This window comes from Camellia sinensis, chromosome 1 (genome assembly GCF_055761805.1).
Source record: "Camellia sinensis isolate YWXY chromosome 1, ASM5576180v1, whole genome shotgun sequence".
In the NCBI taxonomy this organism is placed as follows: domain Eukaryota; kingdom Viridiplantae; phylum Streptophyta; class Magnoliopsida; order Ericales; family Theaceae; genus Camellia; species Camellia sinensis.
This window is the reverse complement of record NC_138961.1, coordinates 132,380,924-132,406,374: the sequence shown is the minus strand read 5'-3', so window position 1 is coordinate 132,406,374 and position 25,451 is coordinate 132,380,924. Positions and strand designations below refer to the sequence as shown.

General features: G+C 32.1%; 3 protein-coding genes across 6 annotated transcripts; 1 reads left to right on the top strand and 2 right to left on the bottom strand.

Moving 5' to 3' along the window:
* The first annotated feature begins 2,259 nt into the window (after window positions 1-2,259).
* On the top strand, window positions 2,260-4,445 carry RKD4 (RWP-RK domain-containing protein). Its single transcript, XM_028230451.2, has 3 exons — window positions 2,260-2,351; window positions 2,556-3,081; window positions 4,245-4,445. The coding sequence occupies exons 1-3, from the start codon at window positions 2,260-2,262 to the stop codon at window positions 4,404-4,406; spliced, it is 780 nt and encodes a 259-aa protein (XP_028086252.2). The 3' UTR covers window positions 4,407-4,445.
* A 1,159-nt stretch (window positions 4,446-5,604) lies between these two features.
* LOC114287199 (uncharacterized) lies at window positions 5,605-8,486 on the bottom strand. The gene is made up of 2 exons (XM_028230477.2): window positions 7,778-8,486; window positions 5,605-6,084 (listed from the first exon to the last, which is right to left on the bottom strand). The coding sequence occupies exons 1-2, from the start codon at window positions 8,357-8,359 to the stop codon at window positions 6,016-6,018; spliced, it is 651 nt and encodes a 216-aa protein (XP_028086278.2). The 5' UTR covers window positions 8,360-8,486; the 3' UTR covers window positions 5,605-6,015.
* Window positions 8,487-13,446: 4,960 nt separating this feature from the next.
* LOC114287200 (uncharacterized) lies at window positions 13,447-21,744 on the bottom strand. Of its 4 annotated transcripts, XR_014338915.1 has the most exons (6): window positions 21,326-21,744; window positions 19,103-20,910; window positions 17,896-18,776; window positions 16,287-16,466; window positions 16,079-16,192; window positions 13,447-14,074 (listed from the first exon to the last, which is right to left on the bottom strand). XR_014338915.1 is itself a non-coding variant. In XM_082884468.1 (5 exons), exons 2-4 carry the CDS (start codon window positions 20,310-20,312, stop codon window positions 16,335-16,337), a joined length of 2,223 nt encoding a protein of 740 aa, XP_082740594.1. In that variant the 5' UTR covers window positions 20,313-20,910; window positions 21,326-21,744; the 3' UTR covers window positions 15,919-16,192; window positions 16,287-16,334. The 4 variants fall into 4 exon arrangements, 3 of the variants coding, with proteins under 3 accessions (XP_082740594.1, XP_028086280.2, XP_082740601.1); XM_082884468.1 differs by lacking the exon at window positions 13,447-14,074 and having other exon boundaries at window positions 15,919-16,192; XM_028230479.2 differs by lacking the exons at window positions 13,447-14,074; window positions 16,079-16,192; window positions 16,287-16,466 and adding an exon at window positions 16,985-17,608.
* Window positions 21,745-25,451: the final 3,707 nt, after the last annotated feature.

Below are 25,451 nucleotides of genomic sequence, written 5' to 3'. Positions count from 1 at the left end.
TCTCGTTAATTCTTGTGTAACAGCCGTCTTCCATAAATTCCTCTTGGAATGTGTTCACACTTGGGACATGCATGAATCATCCATATGTGGTTGTGGTTGATGCATGCATGCATGCACAAAGTGAGAATTAACTTTTTTAGAATTCTTAAATTAAAAAAAAAAAAAAAAACATCCTATTGTGTTTAGAAACAGGGCGACTCTAAACATCTTAGTTTTATTTTATTTATATACATATATAATTTAGGTTAAAATTTTATGTTGAACACCCAACTCACTTTTCTTAAACGCTCAACTCAACTCTATAACTCTTTAATCAATATATATATATTTTGTGAAGTAAACACATAACATGTTTTTTAGTTTTGCTTTCTAAGCTTGTACAAAGTACATCTTTGACAAAATGATGTGCTTTTGCAATTCTCAACAAGTGTACCACTTAAATGTTAATATTGATCAATGGTTTTATAACTTATCTCAATTTGATTAAATGAGTTTTCTTCAATTTTTTTTTTAATCATAGTGATAAAAATAAAATATATTTATGTAAATTTTTGTATCTATGTTTTATTTTTTGAAACAATGATATCAATATGTTCGAATTTTATTTTATTTTATTTATTTGTGTGTGATTTGAAAAGTTAAAAAAAAAAAAAATGAATATCTACCCTGAAAAAAAATCTTAAAGTACTCATGAACATCCTAAAAAGAATTTATGGAGTAGCCACTGGTTTAGAAGATGGGTATTCTCTAATATATTAATCATGTATTATTATTATTATTATTATTTTGATCCAATGCATTATTTGCTGCTGGTTTTATTGCAAGATATAGTTAGCTACATTATTATTATTTTCATTATTTTTGCTTCTCCTTCTCATGAAATTTAATCGGTCATCTAAACCTCACTAAGAAATTTTTTGTTTTTTTTTTTTATTGTCAATGATTTCAATTTTTCATATGACCAATAGAATAAAACCTCATTTTTACGTTTAGTCTATGGTCTAAAAAAATATTTAGCCGCTATTGTGTTCTTTATGTATGTAGAAAAAAATAAAAAGGAAAGAAGGGTGCTAAAACTCAATTTATTATATAGGTAAAATATATAGGAATAAGAGAGAATAAGTTGCAAATTCAAGGGAGAAAAATTACAATTTCATTAACAAAAGAAATATAATATGATAAGCCTAATCAAACAAACCCCAAAACTATAACACACATGGCTTATAAAAAAACACAATAAATTTATGTGCAGAATACATATAAATAATTTTTCTCATAAATATAATGTGTTAAAATTCAACTTTAAGATAAAAAAATCATAGTGGGTTTGAGTTGCGCATTAATTTTTCACTACAAATTTTTGTAATATATTTTATGTGCACTATAAAAAAAACTTATATCACAAACTCAAATTGGAAGAAATGCAAATCAAAATAATAGGTTGGCAGGTTAGGTTGATCTAGTGGCAAATTCATGAGATATAAATAAATAAATATAGGGTCTGGCTTTGGTCCAGTCCACCATCAGATTGGATCGTACTGTTGGGTCCGTGAGGGCCCACCACAGGTTCTGTTTTAAAAATTTGAACCGTTGAATGTGTAGATTTCTTCGAGTACTATATGCCTGCAAAAAATCACGTTGATCGGATATCGATAGCTATGTGATCAAATCAGTTTTTTGTCAATCGTTAATTTATTCACTGTTCATTTTTTTTTATACAAAATTGATTTGATCACATAGCTATCAATATCCGAATTACATGATTTTTACAAATATATAGTACTCGAAGAGTTCTGCACATTTGACGGTTCAGATTTTCAAAACGGGACCCGTAATGGGGCCCCACGAACCCAACAACACGGTCCAGTCCGATGGTGGACTGGACCAAAGCCAGACCCATAAATATATATGTGTTAGTGTTTGCAACAAAATATATGTATGTATAGAATACATATGTACACATGATGGATAAGAGAATGTATGTGTAAAACATAACATAAACCTATGTAACTTAAACAAGTCATTAAAGAGACACAAATGATGCAGCCCTCCCTTTTTTTTTGTGATTGGTAATCGTTCACTAATTAATATCCTATTTAATTAGATTCTCCTCCCAATCCTATATTATATATTGTAACTCCCACAATCCTCCTCCTATACTCTGCACCATCACCTCAACCAATTTATACTCCACCCCTCTCCTCTTCCCCCCCTCTCTCTCTCTCTCACACACACACAGACACACACACACGTTACGACATGGATTCTCCTGAAGTACAACTTCATGTTCCAAAGGTGGAGAAGAACCACAATGAGTTTGATTGGTTGTACTTAGAAAAACAAACTCAAGGGTATATTCTTTCTTTGTTTTCTTTTCTTTAAAATAATACGTTGTAATTTTTAAAAATAGTTTTTCATTTGTCTGGTTTTCATTACCAGTTCTTCTGCTTGCACATAAATTAATCACAGAGTTGGACACAAATATGTGTTCATAGAATTTTTCGTTTCATAGGATTAGTAGTTAAACAAGATTTTGCATTATTTTTTGTGTGCAGAATGTATGATCAACAGCTAACGTTCACGGATAGCTTCGACCAATTTATGAACAGTTTCATGGAGTTTGATCTATGCCAGACACCTTACCAGAACAACCAAATTACCCATTTTGAGTTCAAAGACTTTCAAGATATCCGCGGCGGTGATATGGGCTTTTGGGATTTTAACATTCCATCATTTTACGATGATATCGTGATGGATACTAAGGTGGAGATCATGAATTCTTCTTCAGATCATCATTTGGAGAGTGTTGGAGGAAGTTTGGCAAGTAATAATGAAGTTCAAGAATTTGCTGCAATTGAGAGAGAGGAGGTGAAAAGGCAAAGTTGTGGACATGGAAAATCAAAATGTGCAGCATTGGAATTGGATGAGATTCAAAAGTATTTTGATGTTCCAATAACTAAAGCTGCCAAGGAGTTGAAAGTTGGATTGACAGTGTTGAAGAAGAGATGCAGAGAACTGAATATAATGAGGTGGCCACATCGTAAGATCAAGAGCTTGAAGTCCCTCATTGACAATGTCAAGGTACGTGCATTGCATGCTAGATTGTTAATATATATGTCCTTGTTAATTTAAGTATTTAGTTTTTTTTTTTTGCTGGACATAGTGCTTATATTTTCTGTTGAGAATGTCTACTTTATTTTGTGAACCTACTTCTCATTCTTTTGCGGATTGTGTGATTTGACGAGAAATAATAAAAAATGATGAATTTTTTATTTTTAATCTTTTCTCATAGTTGGGGTATAAATTATGGGAGAAATGATGAGTAGGAAAAAAAAAATCTAATTTGGAAGTTTCATTTCTTATTAAGATTTGGTGAGAAAGTAAGATTTAGTGAGAAATAATGTCAACTGATTGGTTTATTTTTTATAATACTAAATTGCTCTTAAAAAAATTCCACTAATATTTGTGTATTATAAAACGTTGTTTTCTTTAATTATCCAAACATGATTACGAGGAAATAGATAAAGTCGTAATGAATGCACAACATGATGATGTATAAATGTTGGAAAGTTATTTTATTTATGGGTTCGACTTTTTTTATATTTACATCTCATTTAAGAGAGCTTAAGAGGCCCATGACACTTATCATGAGTTTCATTTTGATAATTCAAACCTTTCATTATGTAGGGCTCTCATTACATATTATTTATGAAAAAAATTATGTTGTTCTGATAATTATAACCCTTTTTTTTTTTTTTTTTTTTTTTGTAGTGTTAGCCGCTAAAAACTAGATGGTTTATTTTCGAATATATATATATATATATATTTGTTGTCTATTTTTTTCGGAGATAAATACGATAAAATGAAAAGGTTATGATTATTGGATCGAATTAATTATTTTTATAGATGATATATATCAAGGGTCTTACAAAATAAAACTATTTGGATCATTAAAATGGACCCGTGGTAAACTCCACAAGCCTTTCAACTTCTTTCATGTTGAGATGTGTACATAAAATAAACTAAACTTTTTATTTTTTGAGCATTGGATTATTCTCTCCAGTTAGGAGAGAAGCCATTCTCTTTATGTTTTTGAAGCTTGGTATGCATATGCAAAATCTAATTAATCAATGCACAATATGATGATGTATAAAGGAGGTATTTTTATTTTTTTTTAAAGGTTCTCTGTCATTTTAATATTTTTATTTTAAATTGCCCTAACTGTGTTTTGGCAAATAATTTAGGAGTTGGGATTGACAAGGGAAATAGAGATGTTAGAAGAGCATAGAAGGATGGTAGAGAAGCTGCCAGAACTTGAATTGACAGAGAGAACCAAGAAGCTTCGGCAAGCCTGCTTCAAGGCCAATTACAAGAAGAGAAGGTCTCTTGCTTCTCTTTCTAATTAAATCTTTGATATAATACACAGTTGTTTTATGGAGAGAGAGAGAGAGTAGGGTCTTGTGTCTTTTGTTTTTTTAAACAGGGTGTCCTGTTTTATTGGTTTTGTCATTTTTGTAATTACCACAGAGCAATGTTCACATTTACATCTCCAATTTCATGTCTTAAGAATGTAGAGGAAACCAAATTTCATGTAGTCTTGATGATTCAATCAATGGACAATTCTCAATGATTTAATTCTTGCATAAAAAAAAAAAAAGATTTAATTCTAGGATAAATGAGTAGTTCCTAAATTTTGGTAGGTACTTGTATCATTTTTTTGTCATTTTAGTTGACTCAATTTTAATTTTGAATTTATAATTTTGCCTCAATTTAGTATAATTGATTACAATTATTCGTATTCTTTAATGAAAAACACTCATAAGTAGCATGTGTTATGATTTTATAGACAATTATATATTTAGTTAATTCAGTGATAATTTTTTGTCTAAAACACTAATGGCATTGTCGATTAGATTAAATTGATACGGTTTAAAATTGAGGGTCAAAATTGATTCAATTGAAAATGTAGAGATCAAAATGACACAATGAGCAAACTATATAGACTACTAGTGTAATTTGCCTTGTATCTGTTATTCAATTAAAAATGTAGAGATCAAAATGACACAATGAGCAAACTATATGGACTACTAGTGTAATTTGCCTTGTATCTGTTTTTGGTACAGTATTAAAAGTATTATTATCCGAGCATATGACCATACATTGAACTTATTTGGCCTTCTTAAAACATGCCACATTTCCTTAATGGACAACATCAACAAATGACAAAATTATGTGACCCAATTGTGTTTGACTAAACTCAATTCTAATGAACAAGGTTTTGAGAGAGTTGATAGGGTAGGGTCGGTCGATTATAGTGGTAGGTAGGTTAAATTTGTCTAGGTTGGAGTAAATTATGAAATTGTATAACTAAATAATTAAGTTAAAAATTAAGAATTCACGTGTGGAACTCGAAAAAACCAACCTATTGCCATCTGGTGTTGCTATCCAAGACACAATCTCTTGCATTACAGTTCTTTGGTTACAGTGAGCACAATTGCTTCTTGTATTAGCAACATTCCATACTTTCATTGAACTCAACAAGCCATATTTCCAACATTTACTAACACAAGGATTATGCAAGAAACACTAGAACACATATTCAAGTAATTAAAAAATGACAAATCTTGTCAATATACATTCAAGAGTAATTCATTTCATACCTAAGTTTCACATTGGACAAGAGAGTCAAAATGTCGTACATCCGTGCTAATATCTCAACGACATTCATTGATTGAATAAGATATAAACAATATTCTGGGAACATAATATGGAATGCCTGTGCACCATTACATTAATTTAAGAGTTTCAACTAGTGTATAATATAATTCAAGAGCATGTAGATAACCCGGTGATTGGGCCTTTACCCGGGTTTCAATCCCCACCCCTAACTATGTAATGAAATTCGTCTTTTTGACAGAAGAAAAAGGGCAAAAACTAGTATAATTAATATACGAGAGCAACACGGGGGGTAACTCAATGATCAGGGAGATCATATGACTGCACGAGAAGAAACAATCAAGTTTTCATTTTTTGTTGTTTGTGTCTCCATGGGACTGCTTGCTTAACACTTTCATAAATGCTTGTCTGCAACATTACATAATGTACGTACATATATTATGATCCATACATAACTGTAAACATATGGATAAAATAAAGGAAAACACAAAAGAGTTCCCAACCAATTTCATATTTTAAATTTTTTGCATTCCTCAAATGTCGCCTTTTAAGCTTTGAATATTAACAGCTGCTTGACAATTCTTGAAAATAAGCAACATTTCTAGGTACACACAGTTCAACTATAGAAAAATATCGGTTCTAAACACTCGGTTTGTATTTTTTTTTTCTTATGAAAAAGTGGACAAATTTATGGGAGAATTGGGGGGGGGGGGGAATTTTTTTAGTAACTTATAAGGAAAAATTCATACCAAAGGAAATAAAAAAGAAAGGAGCGACGAATTAATTATTATCACGCAAAGAATTTTATGTTATAATAATGGAACTTGATCCTTTCTTTGAATAGAGTTAAAATTCGATGTCCTTACTTTGAATCAAATAGAACATGCTTTTATGAACTTGAAGTTGAATTTGAACTGAAAAGTATAGGCAAAAAATTTCAAATTAAAGTTTTTAAGAGGAGCAAATTCAAAGAAAGCCATTGGGGGTGAGCAAGACAAAAGGGATAAAGAGGCAGCACCTGTTTTAACCTTTTATCAGCTTTATGAAAGATGGAATATCAATTCGGAATACCATTAAAAACTTGGAAAAACAAATTAACCAAATAAAATATTTTCCAATTATAGGCCTAAATTTCGATTTAATTACTCTTGACACTTCAGAGAAGCAAAGCAAATCAAGCCCATATATATAGGATTATTTTATGGTGTTTTCTCTATAAATTTTCTGTTTAGTACAGAGTTTTTGGGATGTAATTATATGAATACAATATATTATTTTGGATAAATTACAAATACATGCTTGAGGTTTCCTTAAAGTAGAGATTGCCCCACATGGTTTGGAAAATTACAAATACCTCCTTATTAGTATTTTCTATTTAATAAAATTAACTAAAAAAATAAAATTCATAATTGCTCTTATATAAAATAATAAAATTACCTAAATTATTAATTGAAATATATTTCTAACATCAGTAAAAATTGTTAATTGACTAGATGATTTATTAATAAAAAGGACGATTTGTTATAAAATTAGAAACCTCATGGAGTGGAATGTAATTTCCAAAATCACATAGAGCGATTCGTATTTTAATCAAATCTCAGGAGTGCATTTGTAATTTACCCTATATTTTTTTATTGGGCAAATTATACATATGATCCCTATAATTTGTTTTTTGTATTAGTTTAGTCCTTATAGTTTTAATTTTAACCTAAATTTTTATATTATGTCAATTTAGTCCAATTGATGACAAAAATTAATAGCAAAATACTCCATTAAAAAATAAATGAATTATTTCAAATTAAATGTAATCTGGCTGGCAATCAGTTCAAAGAGAGTAAATAATTTATTTTGCCTTTACAGTCTAATTTCTAAAAGAAGGTTATTAATTGGACTAAATTAGACTAAATTGACACAATATAAAAGATTTAAGTAAAATTAATGCAATTTGTTGATTCTTCAATCTAAAATTTAAAATTTTAAAAACAAATCAAGGAGTATAATGATCTGATAGAGAAATGTTGAATTTATGATAATTGAAACTAGATTGATATTGTATGAATTAACTGTGAAGTTGATGAGATGAGAGTTGACAATTACTTACCCACAGGTTAGACTTGGAGGAACCAAAGAAGCTGCTTCTCTTTCTAACCTTTGAGGTCTTCACCTCTGACTCTTCCAAGACATCACTCTCACAAGGATCACAACCAACTGAGGGTGAAAAGTCAAAACTACCCCCATCATCGACGGCTCCGGCATTTTGCTTGAAACTCCCCGGCCACCGCCAAGAACTGAAGTTCCACCTCTCCTTTCCGATCTGTTTCCTAACCACCCCTGCCTCGGGGCTCCTAAACGACGCTTTTCCCATAGAAAACGACAATGTGTGAGACAGTGATCGGGCTGAGTAAGGCCCGTCTAGGACCGTGGTTGGGGAGGGCGTATTGGTAATTTTGGCCTCGTTTAAGAGCCTTGGAGGGAGGTCTAAGCACCTTACAGCTTTGGGCTTTGAGGTACAGGGTCGGGGCTTTCCAGGTGCCTCTTCCCAATGGAATGGAACCGAAGCAAGGGTTTGGAGTGGCGGTGTGACCATTCCCGGAGGCTCGTGAGGTTTGCTGGGGAGGGAGAATAGGGGGAGCTTGGGCGGAGTGGAGCTCGGTTGGGGCTCTGGTTCGGAATCGGATCCCATTCCTCTCTCTCTCTCTCTCTAAATTCTGCTCACGAAGTGAGTGTCTTGATTTTCACTGTGATATATATTAGAGAGAGAGAGAGAGAGAGAGAGAGAGAGAGAGGGAGGGGAGCGGGTTTTTAAAACGGTTATGGCGCTTGTTATTCACAAGAAAAGGAAGGTAAAGCTTTACATGTATGTATGTATGTGTTTGTTGAATGAAGAAAATACTTTGGACAATATTGTGGGACCCTCCCCAATATCTTGACTTTGTTGCAATCAAGAAAACAACGTTCATCAACGGTCATAACTCAACTTATGTGTATGACTGTCATGTTGCATGACCATCATCATGATAATCATCGTTTGATTGTTGTAATTTATTAGGAAAATTGCAAATAATTGCGACACTGAAAAAATAATTGAAATAATAATGATAAAAAACTTTATGATGGATTTTTTAATATACAACAGCTTGTACCAAACACATAAACAACTTACACCATGCCCACAAAATTACACAAGACCTTATTTTGTGTTATTGATTTATAATTTTTCATAATTTATTTGAAATTAAAAAAAAAATTAAGATAAATTATACTAATCTCATTGAAGGTTTGAGAAAAAATAAAATTAACCTGACGGCTTTAAAGTATTTTAAATCAATCATATATCATGCACCAAAAATTTTTACAAGTAAAATATATTAATTTATCCATGTTAAGCAATTTAGAAAATAAAAAAATAAAAAAAAAGATTTACTACATAGATAATATTACATATTAGAGAGGGGATGATGTGGTGTTATTGTTCCTACTTTTTAAATTGAAAACTAATAATTTATAAATAAAATCTTGATAATTTTAAGATAATTAATTAATTAAATTTATTTGTGCAAACACAAAACAGTCCTCAACATATAATATATAAAATATAATTATATAATGTTATATGTATAATCAACCCAAGTGCATCTCAATGAGACAAAAATGTTAAACATTACATTTTTAGATTTTAAAAAGAAAAATATGTTAGAATGAAAATTTGGGGAGTCTAGAAACAGGGGCCAAATGGTGTTGTAAATTGGAAATAGCTTTAGGTTTGACAAATTCTCCTTCAGAGAGTATATATTTAACAACTCCATAGCCGGCCGGCACTTACTAGAAAATTCACACTGATAAATAGTGACAGACTGGTTTAGGATTTCGATAAAAATGATAAAAGTCATTGTCCCAACTCCTAACTGAGCTACGGCATTTACTAGGCAACAATGGTAGAGATCATTAATTTTGAAATTTTAAAAGACTATTAATGACATGACACTTAATAAAAAAAAAAAAAAATACAACACCAAGGCTAAAACATCAAATCATTCCTGGTGGGACCCACTGCCACATCATTAGTGATAGCACTAATTAGTGCTCTCACTCATTTTCCTTTACTAGGCCTTCCAAATTGCAATTTGCATGCACCGATTTCATTAATCGTTTATTTTGTAAGTCTTTTAATATATGTTATTTATAAAAAAAATATTAATTCAATTTAAAAATCATAATTTTTATTTTGTTTTATTGTATTTATTTTTGAAAAAATAAACTCTAAATATATTTTTAAAAATTGACCATTCAATTTTTGAAAATAAACACAATAAAATAAAAATATTACAATTATCACATTGACTTAATTTTTTTTAATGAATAATATAAATTGAGAGTCCAACAAAACAAATGGTTCCAATCATCTAAAAAAAACTAGGCCCCACAACTCTCTCAAGTTTGTTTAATTTTATATTTAAATTTGAGAAAAATCCAACCTATATGAAATAACAAAACATTACAATGCTGGGAAATGCTATGGTGGGATGCATACAATATGCACCCTACCACAAAATGTGTAACTATACTATAAAATTTTGTAACCATCAATCACAAAATGCATAACATCGCCACAAATTGGTATAACAAAAAATATCGTTATCAAGTCACAAATTTTTGCAATATCAACTACAAAATTTTGAATATTTTGTTACACCAATTTATAAAGAGGTTACACATTTTATAATTAATATTACAAAATTTTGTGATAGAAATATATATTTTTGTGATAGGATGCATATGTCCTAAAGGGTGCACATCATGGGATTTCCTACAACGCCCCTTTACTTTATTTAGCTTATTTGTTAAAAATTCACTAATAGTGTTTAATTATAATTTTAAATTATAACTTATTCCATTTCATTTTTAAAATTATTTGACCCAAAAAATGAGTAAAATTATAAAGCTAGTTATTGAGGTATCGAATGGAACTCAACCTCAAATTTAACTCTAAAAAATTAGCTATTAAGGAGAGAGTAAATTTATGCTTATATATTTCACATTACTTTAATATTCAGATAATGTGAAATTTCGCTTCACAAATTATTAGTGTAAAAATATTTTTGAGAACGTTCTGAAGATTTGTATGGCACAAACTATATAACCACTTATTTAACTAAATATGCTTAATTTATGTTTACAAATTATAAAAAAAAAAATTGCACCAAATGGACTTATAACTTACTTTAATTCTTTTAAGTTAATAATTTAAAAAGCTATAATCATAAACAACAAGTTATAAGCGATATCAAACGGGCCAAATAACATTTATTAAGCTAAAAATTTCTCTCCAAATTAACTTTTCAATAATTCTAGGGATCAAAAATTCAAATACAAAAAATACTTAGAAAAACAATATATGGTCCAAATGTAACATTTGCATGATGGAACTCACACTTAAAATAAATCTAAACCATATATTTTTTTATTTTTTATTTTTTTGTGGAAATTTTAGTGTCAGGAATTTCTGATCCCTAGCATTACTATTATCCTTTTTACTGGGGAAAGGAGTGATATGGGCTGAAGGTTTTGGCCACTCTGCATCAAACAAACAAACAAATAAATAAATAAAACAACTACTGCATGATCAAGAGGCTGTGTGCCATTGAGTTGAAGGCTTGATCAATGTAATTGAACTCAAAAGTAAAATTGCCCCTAGTTAAAGCGTCTTCGATCATTGACTAATTTTTTGTCAAATGAGAAATGAATCAAAATTTTCAACAACTCTTTTCTCACTTAATTTTGATCAAATTGTTAAAAGATGCAGAATTGGAGATTTTTTTTTTTTAATTACATAAATTGGTTAAAAGAGATTTTAAAGATATGTTAAGTAGTTTCAAAAAGATATGATGAAAAAATTGATTCTCACCCTTGAGTTAAGTTCTTGATCTAAATTGCTGAACAAATTTTATGGAAAAAAAAAAAAAAATAGTGTGGTGTGTTCATTGTCTAATCCATTTGGACTACAGTGGTTAGTGTGAGTGCCAAGGTATCTCTCCGGTTCCGATAGGTAGCTCGAATTTGGAGGCTCAAATTTGGCTCGAATTCGGAGAAGAAGAAGAAGAGAAGAAGAAGAAGAAGAAGAGGAGGAGGAGGAGGAGGAGGAGGATGACTAGAGGGGGCATAATCACAGGGGAAGGAGGAGGCAGGCGGGGCCGGAGGCGACGGCGGTGGTGCTGCGACGATCGCTGGTGCTGCAACGATCGACGGCGGCGAGGCGACGGCGGTGGTGCTGCAACGATCTCTTCTCCTCCTCTCTCTTTCTCCCTCTCTCCTCCTCTTTCTCTTCTCCTCTCTTCTTCCTCTGCTCTTCTCCTGTGTTCAACGAAGAAGAAGAAGAAAAGAAAGAAAAAAAGAAATGGAAGAGAAAGAAAAGGCAGAAAAAAAAAAAAAAAAATTCGAAACCCAAAACGACGTCGTTTTGGATTTCGAGCCGAATTCGGGCCACCGAATTCGAGCTACGTGCCATTTTCCGTATCTCTCTCACATATGATTACACACATGTACATATTTCATTCAACAATTCACCCAAGTTCATTTATGCCTCTTTTTTTATCCTAAAGAAATTTTCATTAAGGAAGCCACATCAGAGAAAATCCATCCAACAAATAAATTTATACCGAGCAAAGAAAAGATCCAAGTAAGAAACACAAAGAAGTAAAGACTATGAAAAAATTCAAATGCACAACTCGTGCTCATACTCATATGGCAAAGCAGAAGCTAATCAATCGGCAATAGAGCATGTCTGAGATAAATTATAGGTTATAACCATATAGTGGATAAGTTACGGTATAGCACGGATGGACTCCAAAACACAACAAAACCAAAAAAAGGAAAAAAAAAATGGGAAAAACTTGACCTCATTCCCAAAGAACAGTTGGATCTGTAGAGGCGGGCCAGATCCGTGGTAGATATGGTGAGTGGGATTGTGGTGACAACTATGGCAAGCGACAGAGGAGGAGGGACAAGGCAGATCTAGCACCGACGGGATGGAGAAGGAGAAACCGAGCAAACTTCCACTATGGGAGGAAGAAACACCTCACAAGGAGGGAGATGTTGTGAATAAAGAGCACCCAAGACTTATTGTGCACAATAAAATAAAATAAATAAATAGTATTCGTCTAAAATGTCTCTAAAATATGCCTCTAAAATGTCCATCTTAAACATGATTTTTGTGTCATCCCAACTTTTCTTTTTAAAAAAAATTTAGTATTCATATTCCCACAAATAAGAATTTGCAATGGTCAAACTTACCACACATCCCAAAAGAACTGATTGAAGGACTCACTCTTTTTCAACAACTCAAGACGTTATTCTTATCGTCTACACAAAATCAAATACCTAATTTTAACGCACAAGTCTTATAAATATATATATATATATATATATTCATCTCTATCTTTCATTTTCAATCTTCCACCTCTCATTACTCATAACTTTTTATTCCTCATATGTCATATCATTTCTCTCTCGTTATTATGCACCCTCCTACGAGTAGCAAATTACCCATTTTACCTCCCTCTGCTCCTGCCATGATTTTCTAATTGCTTGTCCCTGCTCCAACAAGAAACAAGACAGGGACTGGACACCACAAACCGGCCTCATCCCACTTGTTGCCATTCCCACTATTCCTTCCACATTTCCATCCTGATGGCAAATGTAGTCCTTTCTCAATCAAACACTGCATAAAAATCAAGAGACCTAGATACCAGTAACCAGGGATTTTCAACCAGGTATAAAACTTGCTAATTTATTCATTTATTTAAATTTATGACTCCACCAGATTGGCACAAGAAACATTAAATGCAAAATTCAAGATAGCCACCCCTAATTGAAATATGTACTAAAGAGAGGGAACAAAGGGAGATGTTACCCACTCCAAGTGAATAATAAAGACATTGAGAGCCCATCCTACCAATCATCTCTACCATCTCATAGACTCATGACCCTGTTGCTGCTACTACTGCTCTGTTTGGTCACATCTCCATCTGTTTATGAGTTTCTTTATTTCTTCCATTTATCATTCAAACACATTGGCACTCAGGATGTGTCAAGAGGTGCCATTTTGGATAAATCTTGATTCTACCTATCAATGTGTTGAAAGTTCTGTAACTTTTTGCTCCATACTTCTTCACTCTTCATCAACCAAATGTGTGGCATGTCAAATCATCAGAGGATTAAATCCCACCTCATGAAATGCTTCTCTCAATGAATTTTTGATTTCAAAATCAGTGATTTAAATTGTATTCTAGCATCAGTCAAAAAGAGTGTCTTCACGAGCGCAATTTACTGTGCTATGGTTGTTGAACAACTTTCTCACCAAATTCTTCGCATATCTTTGCAAGAGTTGACTTTTTGCATCCTGAAAAAACACATGCACATCATGTTCAGTGAATAAAGGTTGTGTTTAAACCTCTAGCCTAAACACATGGGGAAATTTAGTCATGATCAGTTTCATCAGAAATAGTATATCAGAGTTGAGACAGCCTTTAATGCAGGATAGATGTTAATTAACCATATAACCAATTTGGTGGCTACTAATAAGCTACTTTAAAAGGATTAAATACATCCAGTCTCTGACACCAACATCAAAACAGCACGACAAAACAATAAAACAGAAACGGAAAGTGATTATTAATGAGAAAAAATAGTTTGCAGATGCCATAAGAACCTATATTGCATTTTCCCTCATATTTTCCATAAAAATAAGGCAAGACATTCCCAAAATTGATACCAATGGTCACACGCAAAGATTTAACTCACAAACTACTGTTCCATTACCTGAGCATGCCAAGGAGAAAGTGATTTCAGAACTAGAATATCTTCAGCAAGATCAACATGATAAAACTTGTAAAGCTCAACAAGAACTAGCAATTTATAGGTTTGAAACTCAAGTGGTCAAGCTCAACAAAGCACGTGTTACAACTTTGGGATCAACTATATGAGATAATTGGAGAAAAGTAGTTCAAAAGAAAAATCATATGTAATGCACTATTGCTACATACTCTTTCTGAAACACAGAGAAGAAACACATTTCAGTTATTGTGTTTCCCCTAATGTGTATAGCCTAACTTTAAAATCGACCTCATATCACCCATCTTTGAACCACAAAGTTCTGTAAAACTTACATAAACAAAAATTTAAACATGTTATTGGTGAAGTCCAAGAACTAGTGATGATATTGCAAAGGAGTTCACAAGACAGTTTGAAGCTCTCAACTCTTAAGAGCAAGAACACCTTAGAATTATTCCATGTTCTTTTTCTTCTTGGATTATCATCACTTTTGCTTTTGTTATGTCGAATTTCTTTTTCTTTGTTTTTCTTTTTTTCTTTTATATTTTTATGTGACAAGTGTGATATGTTAATAGCACTAATCTTATGTTCATGTTCTGGCCATAACTACAAATGTTAATTTAGGCTTATTTACAATTTCGACACATATGGAGCCTACAAATGGCAACCATGCAAAAGCATGGCCAACTTTTCAGAGTAAAATAATTTCAATTAGATCCTTAATTTGGACCCAAAACCTTTTACATACTTTCAAATACTATTGGCCACTCTGATCCACCCATAACCTTCATTTCAAAACTTTAGAGGAGGACTAATTAGAAAAGGTTCGTGAATTTGGGTAGTAAATTGCAGACACAATTTGCTATAATTGTATGAGGATTCAAGAAGTTAAGAAGGAAGCACAAGAATTTTACACAAGTGTTTTGACAAATAACAGCTGTTATGGCGCCACTGTAAAAATCACCCTTTTCACCATCCCCCCTTTCATAATCCTGACCACACCATCCCAAATTCCCAATAAGTAGTGGCGGTTCCATTTCAATCTCATTTACATGTTGAATGATACCGGTTGCTACTCTTTCAGTTAAAGTGTTTGATTTATTAGGCTTTAAATCCTGGACATCTTCGACACTTTTGTGCTTTGAACTAGAACCAATCAATGTTTCTAACTGTCAAAAAGTACTTATGCTCACATTCTGCCTGAAATGATCTTACCATCTAGCAAAGTCTTTCCCCCCTAGTTTAATTTCCATAAACACTGATTTGTGCATCAATGGTTACTTAAATCAGAGTCGGAATATGACTTCGTAATATTCTTATTTTACTATTAAAATTGGGACATCTTGGATGATACAGGCACAAGTAATGTCAATCAGCAAATTTTATCAAGCATATACAATGACAAGAACTATCAACAGTGTAACTTCTTTGAGAAAATTCCCAACCCCTTGTACCCAATACTCATGGAGTCAAGCCCAATTTTTTTACAACAGTGATAAAGTCATGTAACATTATCCAAATTCAAGCAATATATGGTGATGAGTTGAAGTATTAGCAAAACCAGCTCACAAACCCCCATTGTTCAAAGGACCGCATATGACTGGTAAGCTGTTGTTTCATAAAATGAATTCCACTCCATAACATCCAATATTTCAACTTAACAGAGTCCAGAGCACTCCCTTAACCCCTGCATTTCGACAGGACGGATATCAGCCTATAGATGCATACATATGTATATGTAGATAGAGACAGATGGAGTACGGTTGAGGTTATTGTTTTACCTTTGGTTAGCGAGAAGATATTGGTATTGCCACTGATGACAAACCATCTTAGGCTTTGGCACAACGGAGTTGTTCCATGAAAGCACATGCATCAAACATAGAGGTCAAACTCAAATGGAGGGATTTGGTTTCTGTTTTGGGGAGGATTGCATTTTCTCTTCTTTTTCTTGTTCCTTTTGGCTATAAATAAATGGAAAATTAATTGCAAATCAGTAAATTGCACCAAGTACAATTCTTATTTGCACACCACTAATTTGTAACTAAATTCCTCATTTTTCATTTTATCGGATATTATCCTGTATTAGTTATGTTTTGGTAGAGTCAAAAAAGGTACTGTTTTGCTCAAAGTCCTCAAATTATTCCCCGAGTCTATATATCAATTATTTTTTAATTTTACAGGCCTCGAATTTATATATTTTTAGTTAACCATAGTCTGCGAAGCTAATTATTGTATTGATGACAATGTATTTTTTGCTATTCTTATCGTAATGAAAAAAACTATTTCAATGCCACAATAGTCTGTGAACCTAAGCCTTTCACAAAACTCTAGGGAAGTTCATTTAGTTCCATTTGATATCTTCCAACAAAGAACAAACCTTAGTATTATTCTTGAAACATTACCACATAATTGAAGAGAATTTTTATCTAAATCCTGAAAAATAAAAAGTATAAAAATAATATTCTTAAACCAGAGAATATAGAAAACAACAATAATTACAAAAGCTTTATAAATCAGACTGCCAATAGTGAAACAAGATTTCCAAATGTCAAATAAAATCCCATTTACAAGATTGCCTTGTTTTTACCTTCTTCACACAATGTCTAGCTAGACGAAGGATTTGTGTCAATTGACTTCTATTGCATAAACAAAATGACAATTTTACTATACAAATTGACTACAAGTTGAAATAAAACCAAGATCTCAGAACCCTCTTAGCCTAATTTTCAAGATCAGAGTCCAGATTACTATTTATTTACTACTTTCGCAGATGCCTGAACCCATCACGAGCCATGGTCCCCTCAAGATCCCCTATAATTCGAGCTATCCGGACTTCAAGACCCCTCTGGACTTCCCTGAAGAGTGTTCTAACACTATCAGCAAATCGGTTCATGTCAAAGCTCTCAGATCCATCTAGATTCTCTACAGCCTCAACAAATCCAGAAGATATCTTGGACTGTATTTCCATCAACTTCTGTCCTGTAGCAACTATATATCTCTGAAGCTGAAATGTTTCATCAAGGAAATGCTCTAGTGTTTTAGTTTCTTCCTTTGTCCTACTGACACTAGAACCTCCGTGGCTCACATTGAGATCATTTTCTTGCTGAGAATCATAGAGAGAGAATATTAAGCAAGTACCCATTTCAATTGCACAATATTAAGGGTTACTGTGTATTGAACTTGGATGCAACACATGTTCATATGGGGACATAAGTTCAATCTGTTCGTCATCAGTCACAAAAGTCCTAAATTTATGAAAAGATCTAAAAAAATAAAAATAAAATGATAGTAGAATTTTTATAAAACGAAGATTTGAAAACTTCAAAATGTAAACAAACTCTATATGTAAAATTCATGATGTTTGCATTAAAAGTTAAAATTGGGGCTTACCATCCGCTTGCAAATTTCATCTGCCTTTCCTTGGAGGGACTGGTACCTACTAACTTGTTTACTCAACAATGACATTAGTATGTGGAATCCGTTTATCCCAGCCCACGCTTTATTGTCACCTTCCATATCTTCATAACTTTCTCGCTTTCCTGTCAATCTCTCAAGCATGAGCAATTGTTGCTTGAGCCTCTTGATCTTGAAAGAAACTCCAAGAGCGTGAAGGTCCATTCTCCATGAAGAAGTATTGCTCTTACTCGAGCAGTGGTCCGATGATGCTGACTTTTCAACAATGTGAACCTCCTCTGGGCCAGCATGTACGTCTTGAATGGAACCAGGGTCCAAAACGACATCTTTTTCTACCTCAATCTCCTGGACAGTCAAAATTATATCTTTGGAATGGCTTGTGATCAAGGTTTTTTGAGGCTCCACCTCCTGAGAAATGTTTGCTGAAGCAGTCTTCATTTCTTGTTTTTTCTCTCCTAGTTTTCTCTTTACAATCTTGAGATCAGACAAAACAGTTTCATGTGTTAAACCCATATCATTAGGACATGAATTTTCAGTCTTTTTGAGACTTGGGGGCTCTAACTGCAAGACAAACTGCTGCTTCAAGTACTTTAACTCAGTTTCCCGATCCAATAACAAAGCGTTAAGTTTCATGTTCCCCTGCCTGAGCTGCAATAGGTCATGGATAAGCCCTTCAATATGAGACTGCAGCCGCTTTGATTCTAGTTCCATGCTCAGTAAACGCCTACGAAAAGCTTCTAATTTCTCATCCTTAAGTCTCAGTTGTTCTGAAAAAGCATTTATTTCTAGGTGATGCCTCTGCTCAACTAAAGTACTGTATTTTTCAGCTTCAGATCGAACCAACTGTTTAATATCAGCTGCAAACACTCCACAAAATTTTTTGACTCAAAACAAAATATAAGCAAATGCTTCACTACTATCATGAACAATTGAGCATTAGGAATAATCAACAAATGATTGATCATTTTATTATCACTTAAGCAACGAAGGCCTTAACTTTGTTCCTTTTTTATATATTCCCTATTTTTTTCCATTTTTTTAATTAAAAAAAATGATAATTCCATAACCGAGAAGAAAACTTTGATTTTTAGCTGAAATAACAGTTGATAATGTTCATTGCAAGTTAAAAGAAATATAATAAATGCTAGAAATCCAGAGGGGTATGATGAAGATGCAAACTTACCCATTTGCTCACTTCCTTCTACCAAGTATTGATCATAAAATGGAGAACAAAATTCTAGCTCTTTTTGATGCTCAGGATGGTCATAGTATAGAAGAAAATCAGTTGACCGTGATCTACTCCTCCCACTCTGTGATGGCACTATTGCATTGGAATGCACCCCTCTTCCATCCGACAAGGCCTCTGATTTTGAATTGGCATGCTTAGACAACATACTTTTCAATGAATGCCTCTCACGTCTAGATTGAGAACCTGTTCTCCACTTTTCTGTTTCCAAGTCATCTTGCTTTCTGGTGGCCTTCGATAATTCTACTTCCTTTAAAAGCATTTGCTTCTCCGCAGTGTCCCATTTGGATTTCCTCAGCATAGCTGACAAAATCTTGTCTGTCTTTTCCAAATCCTTTTGTGTTTTAACCAGCTCCACAGAAAGCTTCTGGGCCATCAAATCAGATTCCTCCTTTTGCTCCAAAACTGAATCCACCTCTTGTTTTGCAGCCTCAACTTGCCTGAGGGCTCGACCCATCCCAGCTTCGAGCTGTCTCTGGTTAGAAACGAGCTCAATGACAGCAGTTTTGTGCTTCCGAAGTTCCATGAAATGCTCTTGGGCTTCAAGCTTTACAATCTCCCTTAATTCCTCTGCCATATTGATAGCCTCCTTTAGTTTTTCTTCTAGCTCCCTACTCTTCAGCTCTTTCTGCTCAAATTCCTTATCCTTGGATTGCAAGAGATTCTCATTCTTCTGTAACTTATCATTCAATTCAGAAATAGTTTCGTCCCTTTTTCTCTGCAAAACTCTTAATTCTTTTAAAAGAGCTCCAATTTGCTGTCGAAGCTTCTTTCTTTCAGATAACCAGCTCTGCTCTTGTGCAGCAAATATGCTGACGACTTTCTCATTGGCCTTTGCATCTTCACTTCTCCTTCTCTTTAACTCTTCAATCTCTCTCTGCGCATTCTGAAGCTTGTGAAGGATCTCACACTTTCCACTAGTGGCTTCTTCCCTCTGAGCACTCCAAACAAGATATCCCAAGAGGTGAGCACTTCCTTGAAGCAATCTATTTCTTATTTCTGACCATTTCTCATCATTCATTTCAGGCTCTGATAACAGCCCAAGTGCAGAGAATGCCCAAGAAACACCGAAGAAGATTGGATACAAGCTATCACTTCTATCATCAGATATAACCAAACATGAATTTAAGACCCTCTTTTCATCCATTTCTCAAGGATAAGTTCCTTCAATTATAAATTTGACAATCCTAAACAACTTCAATAATTCAAATAGATTTACCTAAAATGTTGACATGAAAAGAAAAAGAACCTACTTTGTGAAATTTGATTGAAGAATGGAAAAAGCAAGAGAACTATAAAACCACAGAATCAAGAAATGGGCGAGGACTAGAACGAACGAACAAACCTTAAAGAAACAGGTATTAAAGCTTGTTCAACTGAAAACCACAAAACTTCCTCACCTAAATGTCAGACAGACAATTATTCTATAGAATTTAAATAAGTGAACAATTAAAGCAATACACAACTTGTAAGAACTAGGGCTCAAGGCTTCTTCAACTAAAAGGCAGATAAAGAGGATTTTGGGAATGTATTATCTCAGAGGGATGTGAGTTTAGGGGGAGATCTAAAGAAAAAAGACTATAAACCCAACTGGAAGTAACTCATATCATCTGTGTGTTGTTTTAGTTGTCCCATAGAGAATGCCAATGACATGGTTTTGCACATGACAATTGTTCCCTGGTATTCAGTGAAAGACTGACCCATCTGACCCCACTTGCATTCCTTTTCCCCCTCCTTTTCTTCTTCTGTTAGGAAGCAAAAGCACAAGATTTCACCATTACTACTATGGAGAAAAAGGAAAGTTCTATATCAGAGTCAAATTGCATATTGTATATTGTGTGTGTCCACACTCTGATAATTCCACACAAGTTTACAGTAAATAGTGCTTTGTTTTTGTAAATTGGTATTAGTACTTCTCACAAATCATAAAGGTTGATTATAAAGTCTCATCCACCCACCTCTAATAAATCCACAATTGTTTTGGGTGGAATCTTCCAAACCACATAAGCTCAACAAATACTAGTAAATACACAGGGACCCAATATCAGTATCAATCCACAACCACCCAAAAACAAGAATACCCATTAAACCAATCCTCAATTACTAGTGATAAAAGTGAAGGAACAAAAGCTATATGTATAAATTAAGATTTATAGATACCTTGGAGGGGCCCAAGTGAGGTTGAGCTTGAACAATTTGTGAAGAAGGGAAGACCAAGCAATGCAATGAAGAACATCACTGTCAGATTCATGTCATGATGATGAGGAGGGTAAAACCAGGTCTTCATGGGTCCAGAGGAGAGAGAGGGACTGAGTTGGCTTTTGTATTCAACTTTGAGTTTCCTTGGCTGAAACCTGTAAAGCGGACTGTTGTTGAAGAAAAGCTAGACAAGTCTTGCATCAAACCAATTTTCAAGTCTCCATTTTTCTTTAGTTTATATCAAGATCTTCCATTGAAATCAGAGCTGATCTCCCCACTTGATTGTACTAAATGCAAATCAAAGGAGATGACAACGACAATGACACCCCCCTAACTACAATTATGGAAGACGATTATGGAAAGGAAAGGATGACAATCCCTCTAATAGCATGTGGTTTGGTTTGGTAAATACATTTTTATTATTTTTAATTAATTATATTTTATCCCTCAATTATGGACTATTATTATTTTATCCATTTTAATTAAAAATTATTATATTTTACTTGCATAACTTTTTAATTGTTTTGAAAAGCACCACTCTCAAGGATTATTAAAGATTCTTCAAAAAAAAATAAAAAAAAATAAATAAAATTTAATGTTAGAAATGAATACTCCATCCCTCTCAAAATAATAATTTTTTTAAGAAAATCTAAAGTTGTGTTGGATAGAGTTTTCTAAATATAATTTGAGAATATAATTGTGTTTTGAATTTGCGAGTTTTGGAATTATAATTTGAGTGTGAAAAATTTATTTAGTAAATGAATTTTGAAAAGAGTTTTGAATTGAGTGGAGAATTTTTGATGTGACATATGATATTTGATACAAAAATTTACAATTGATAACCAAATACACAACTCAAAATTCTATTCAAAGTTCACAAAAAATTTTAAAAAATTCCGATTTTTTTTAAAATATAAAAAATAACATGTGGCATTTGTAAAAAAATAAATAAATAAAAAATAAAAAAATGCACTATTCTGGTCAACCGGCCTGATGCCCGAGAAGACGACCGGCCTGACGTCAGGGAGGACGACCGGTTAGCCCAAATTTCCTACCTTGGACAGAGTTTTCAAAAGTTAGTGTGGAATTAATTTTTGAAAACGGTAAACAAACACCACACTCAAATATAATGGTAAAATTAAGTTTAGAGAGCTCTACCAAATAGTGCATAACTTTTTCTCGTAGTACAATTATTATATTTTAAAAATATTAATTTTTCAAAATTATCCTTTGATATTACATTTTTTTAGAATATAATTGTCATAATTATACTTTTTGTGTTATTAATGAATTTAAAAAATAATAAAATAAAAAACTTTTATTATTTTAATTTTTAATTTTTAAAAAAGAACTAATATTTTAAAATAATAAAAAATAAAATAAAAAATTAATATTTAGAACGGATGAATTGTTATTGTCCACGTAAATTGGTACATTATTAAGATAGTCATCTCATAATTTTTTAGCCCAAGATTTTAACATGGTGGGAAGACCATCTTTTATCAATAAAGGACCCACTAGCACATTTTCATTTAAGAAATCTACTTCTGAGCATCTCAACAGAAACTTTGACCTCATTGTTTTCATATCTAACAAGTAAATTTCTTAATTTTTTTAATAATAATTTTCTCCTCCCATTTGTTGGCACTTTTCAAAACAAATGAGGTCATTTATTTATTTTGTTAGAAAACCTATCATATTAAATAAATAAATAAAATTTGGAGTCTTTAAATTTAGTTTCCATTGAAAACTTGAGAGAAAATAGAGTAATTTGATAAATGATCACATGAAATATTTTAATAAGTACGAAATTACGCCATAAAAATGGTGTCAAACGCATTGATGATGATGTAAATTCAAAAGAAAAATTACTATATTACACTTTATTTACCTTACTTTTTTATTTATTAATTATTTTCTTTTACAAATTCAATCTTAAAAATTTGACTCGCCCGGCCATTTGCAAAACCGTTTTTTATTACCATGCAGACTTTATTTTCAACTGAGCAATTTTACGGTTTAGAGAAAAAAAAAATTCAAAAATATATTAGTTGATTGAGATTAATTTGATGGGTAGAACACTGTACAAGAATATTATAAATCTCAATTAGGGATGACAAAATTTCTTCATCCTTTATTTTAACTCGATTTTAATATAAATATTTTGAGAAAGCATTGATTATGTAGGGTAAAACATAATGGTAGGTAGATCAAAACTGTCAAATTTATAATAAAATACAAAATTATATCACTAAAATAATTAAATTTAAAAATAAAAATTCATGCGCAAAACCCCATCCATTACCCTCCCTAATCTCAATCCTACACTACAATTTTATTCAATTTCTAGCCTCCAATTCTGGTCCAAACTTTCTGTCTTACTATGTTCCAACTAACACTAACATATATGAACATGACAGGTGGTCCAGTACTGTCCCTTGGAATAGTGAGAAGATCAGAAATTTAGTATTTCAGTCGATAGAGTAACTGCGATCATTTTGTTATAATCTAACTTACCCTCAACTATTAGTAAGTATTACTTTACTTCTATCATATATAAAAGAATAAAGCTTGAGACCCCCACTCCCAGTGACCCCCAATGACCCCAGTGCCACGTGGCACCGCGTGATTGGAAAGAAAGGAAAAAAAAATTGTTTTTGGCCTACTGGGGGTGTTGGGGGTGCCCCCACTGGGGGTCCCTAGCACCACTGTATATAAAATCCTACAAATTAACGAGTAATGCTGCTGTAGAAACAAAATTATGTGTCTCATTAATAGTTATTCGTTGAAAGTCTAAATGTTTAGAATAATGATAGAGATCTCAAAAATTCTATCAAAATTTTTATCAAATATTTCACATGAATGTGAGATCCACACAATGTGGATCTCATATGGATCTCACACGACATTTGGTAAAATTTTTAAAAACTCTAGTATTTTTGAAATATTTATCACTTTGGTTTATAATTGCAAGAATGCCATAATTATATCATTCTTGTCAAATTTTATATAAGAATAAATTTTTTATATTTTTATAACAACTAAGATGTGCCCTAAGGACAGATGCTAGGAAAGTATTAACTGAAGTACAATTACTCAGATTTGTGTAGGAAACAGTACAAACTTTTATAGTTGTTAGAATTAAAGATTTTTTTTTTTTACATAAAATAGCTTTTTTGTATTGTCCTCAATTCCATCCCTTAATTTCCCTTCTATTATTTTATTATATTTATATTATTATTAATTTTTAATTTGCAACATATACGATGATTATATAATTCTAAATAAATTGTTTTTATTTACTCAATTTATTATTTTTTAAAATAAATTGAAATGCATTTTTATTTTTATTTTTTGGTGTAACATTATACATCAATGGATTTTTTTTTTGTTGGTTATGATATTATAACATTAAAAAATGAAAATCTAATTGCAAGTGAGATTCGTCAATACCCTTCAAAAAATTGTTTCGACTAAATTGAGCTTTCAAATGAAGAAAATATTATTATTTTATGTGATTTCTAAATTTATTTTTTTATTTATAATGAAATATTAATATTTTTTGTTTTTTTTTTATTTAGGAGGATATTATTATTTTTAATTTATAATGCAACATGAGCTTCTACATGTTTTACTTTACATGTTTTTAAGATTTTTCTTATTTATTTTAGCATGTACTACATACATTAATATTTAAATAGGTCTCAATTTCATTATTCTAAAAATAAGAATATTTTTGTTCATTTGGAAAAGAGTCTAGTTTTTTAAAATCATTATATTTGGATTACTTTCATATTGAGATCTCCATATAAGAGAACTTGAGGGGCCCGTAGAGCCTACTACGGGTATTGTTTTGATAATTCGAACCGTTCATGATGTAGAATTCTCAATGTATATCATCCATGACAAAATTTAAGTCAATTGGATAATCGTAACCTTTTTATTTTATCGCATTTGTCTCTAAAAAAAATGGATAGTTTATTTTTAAAATATAATTATCATCCATTTTTTTTTCATAAATAAATGCAATAAAATCAATTTGTTTTATAGATAATATATATATTGAGAATTCTATAAAATGAATGGT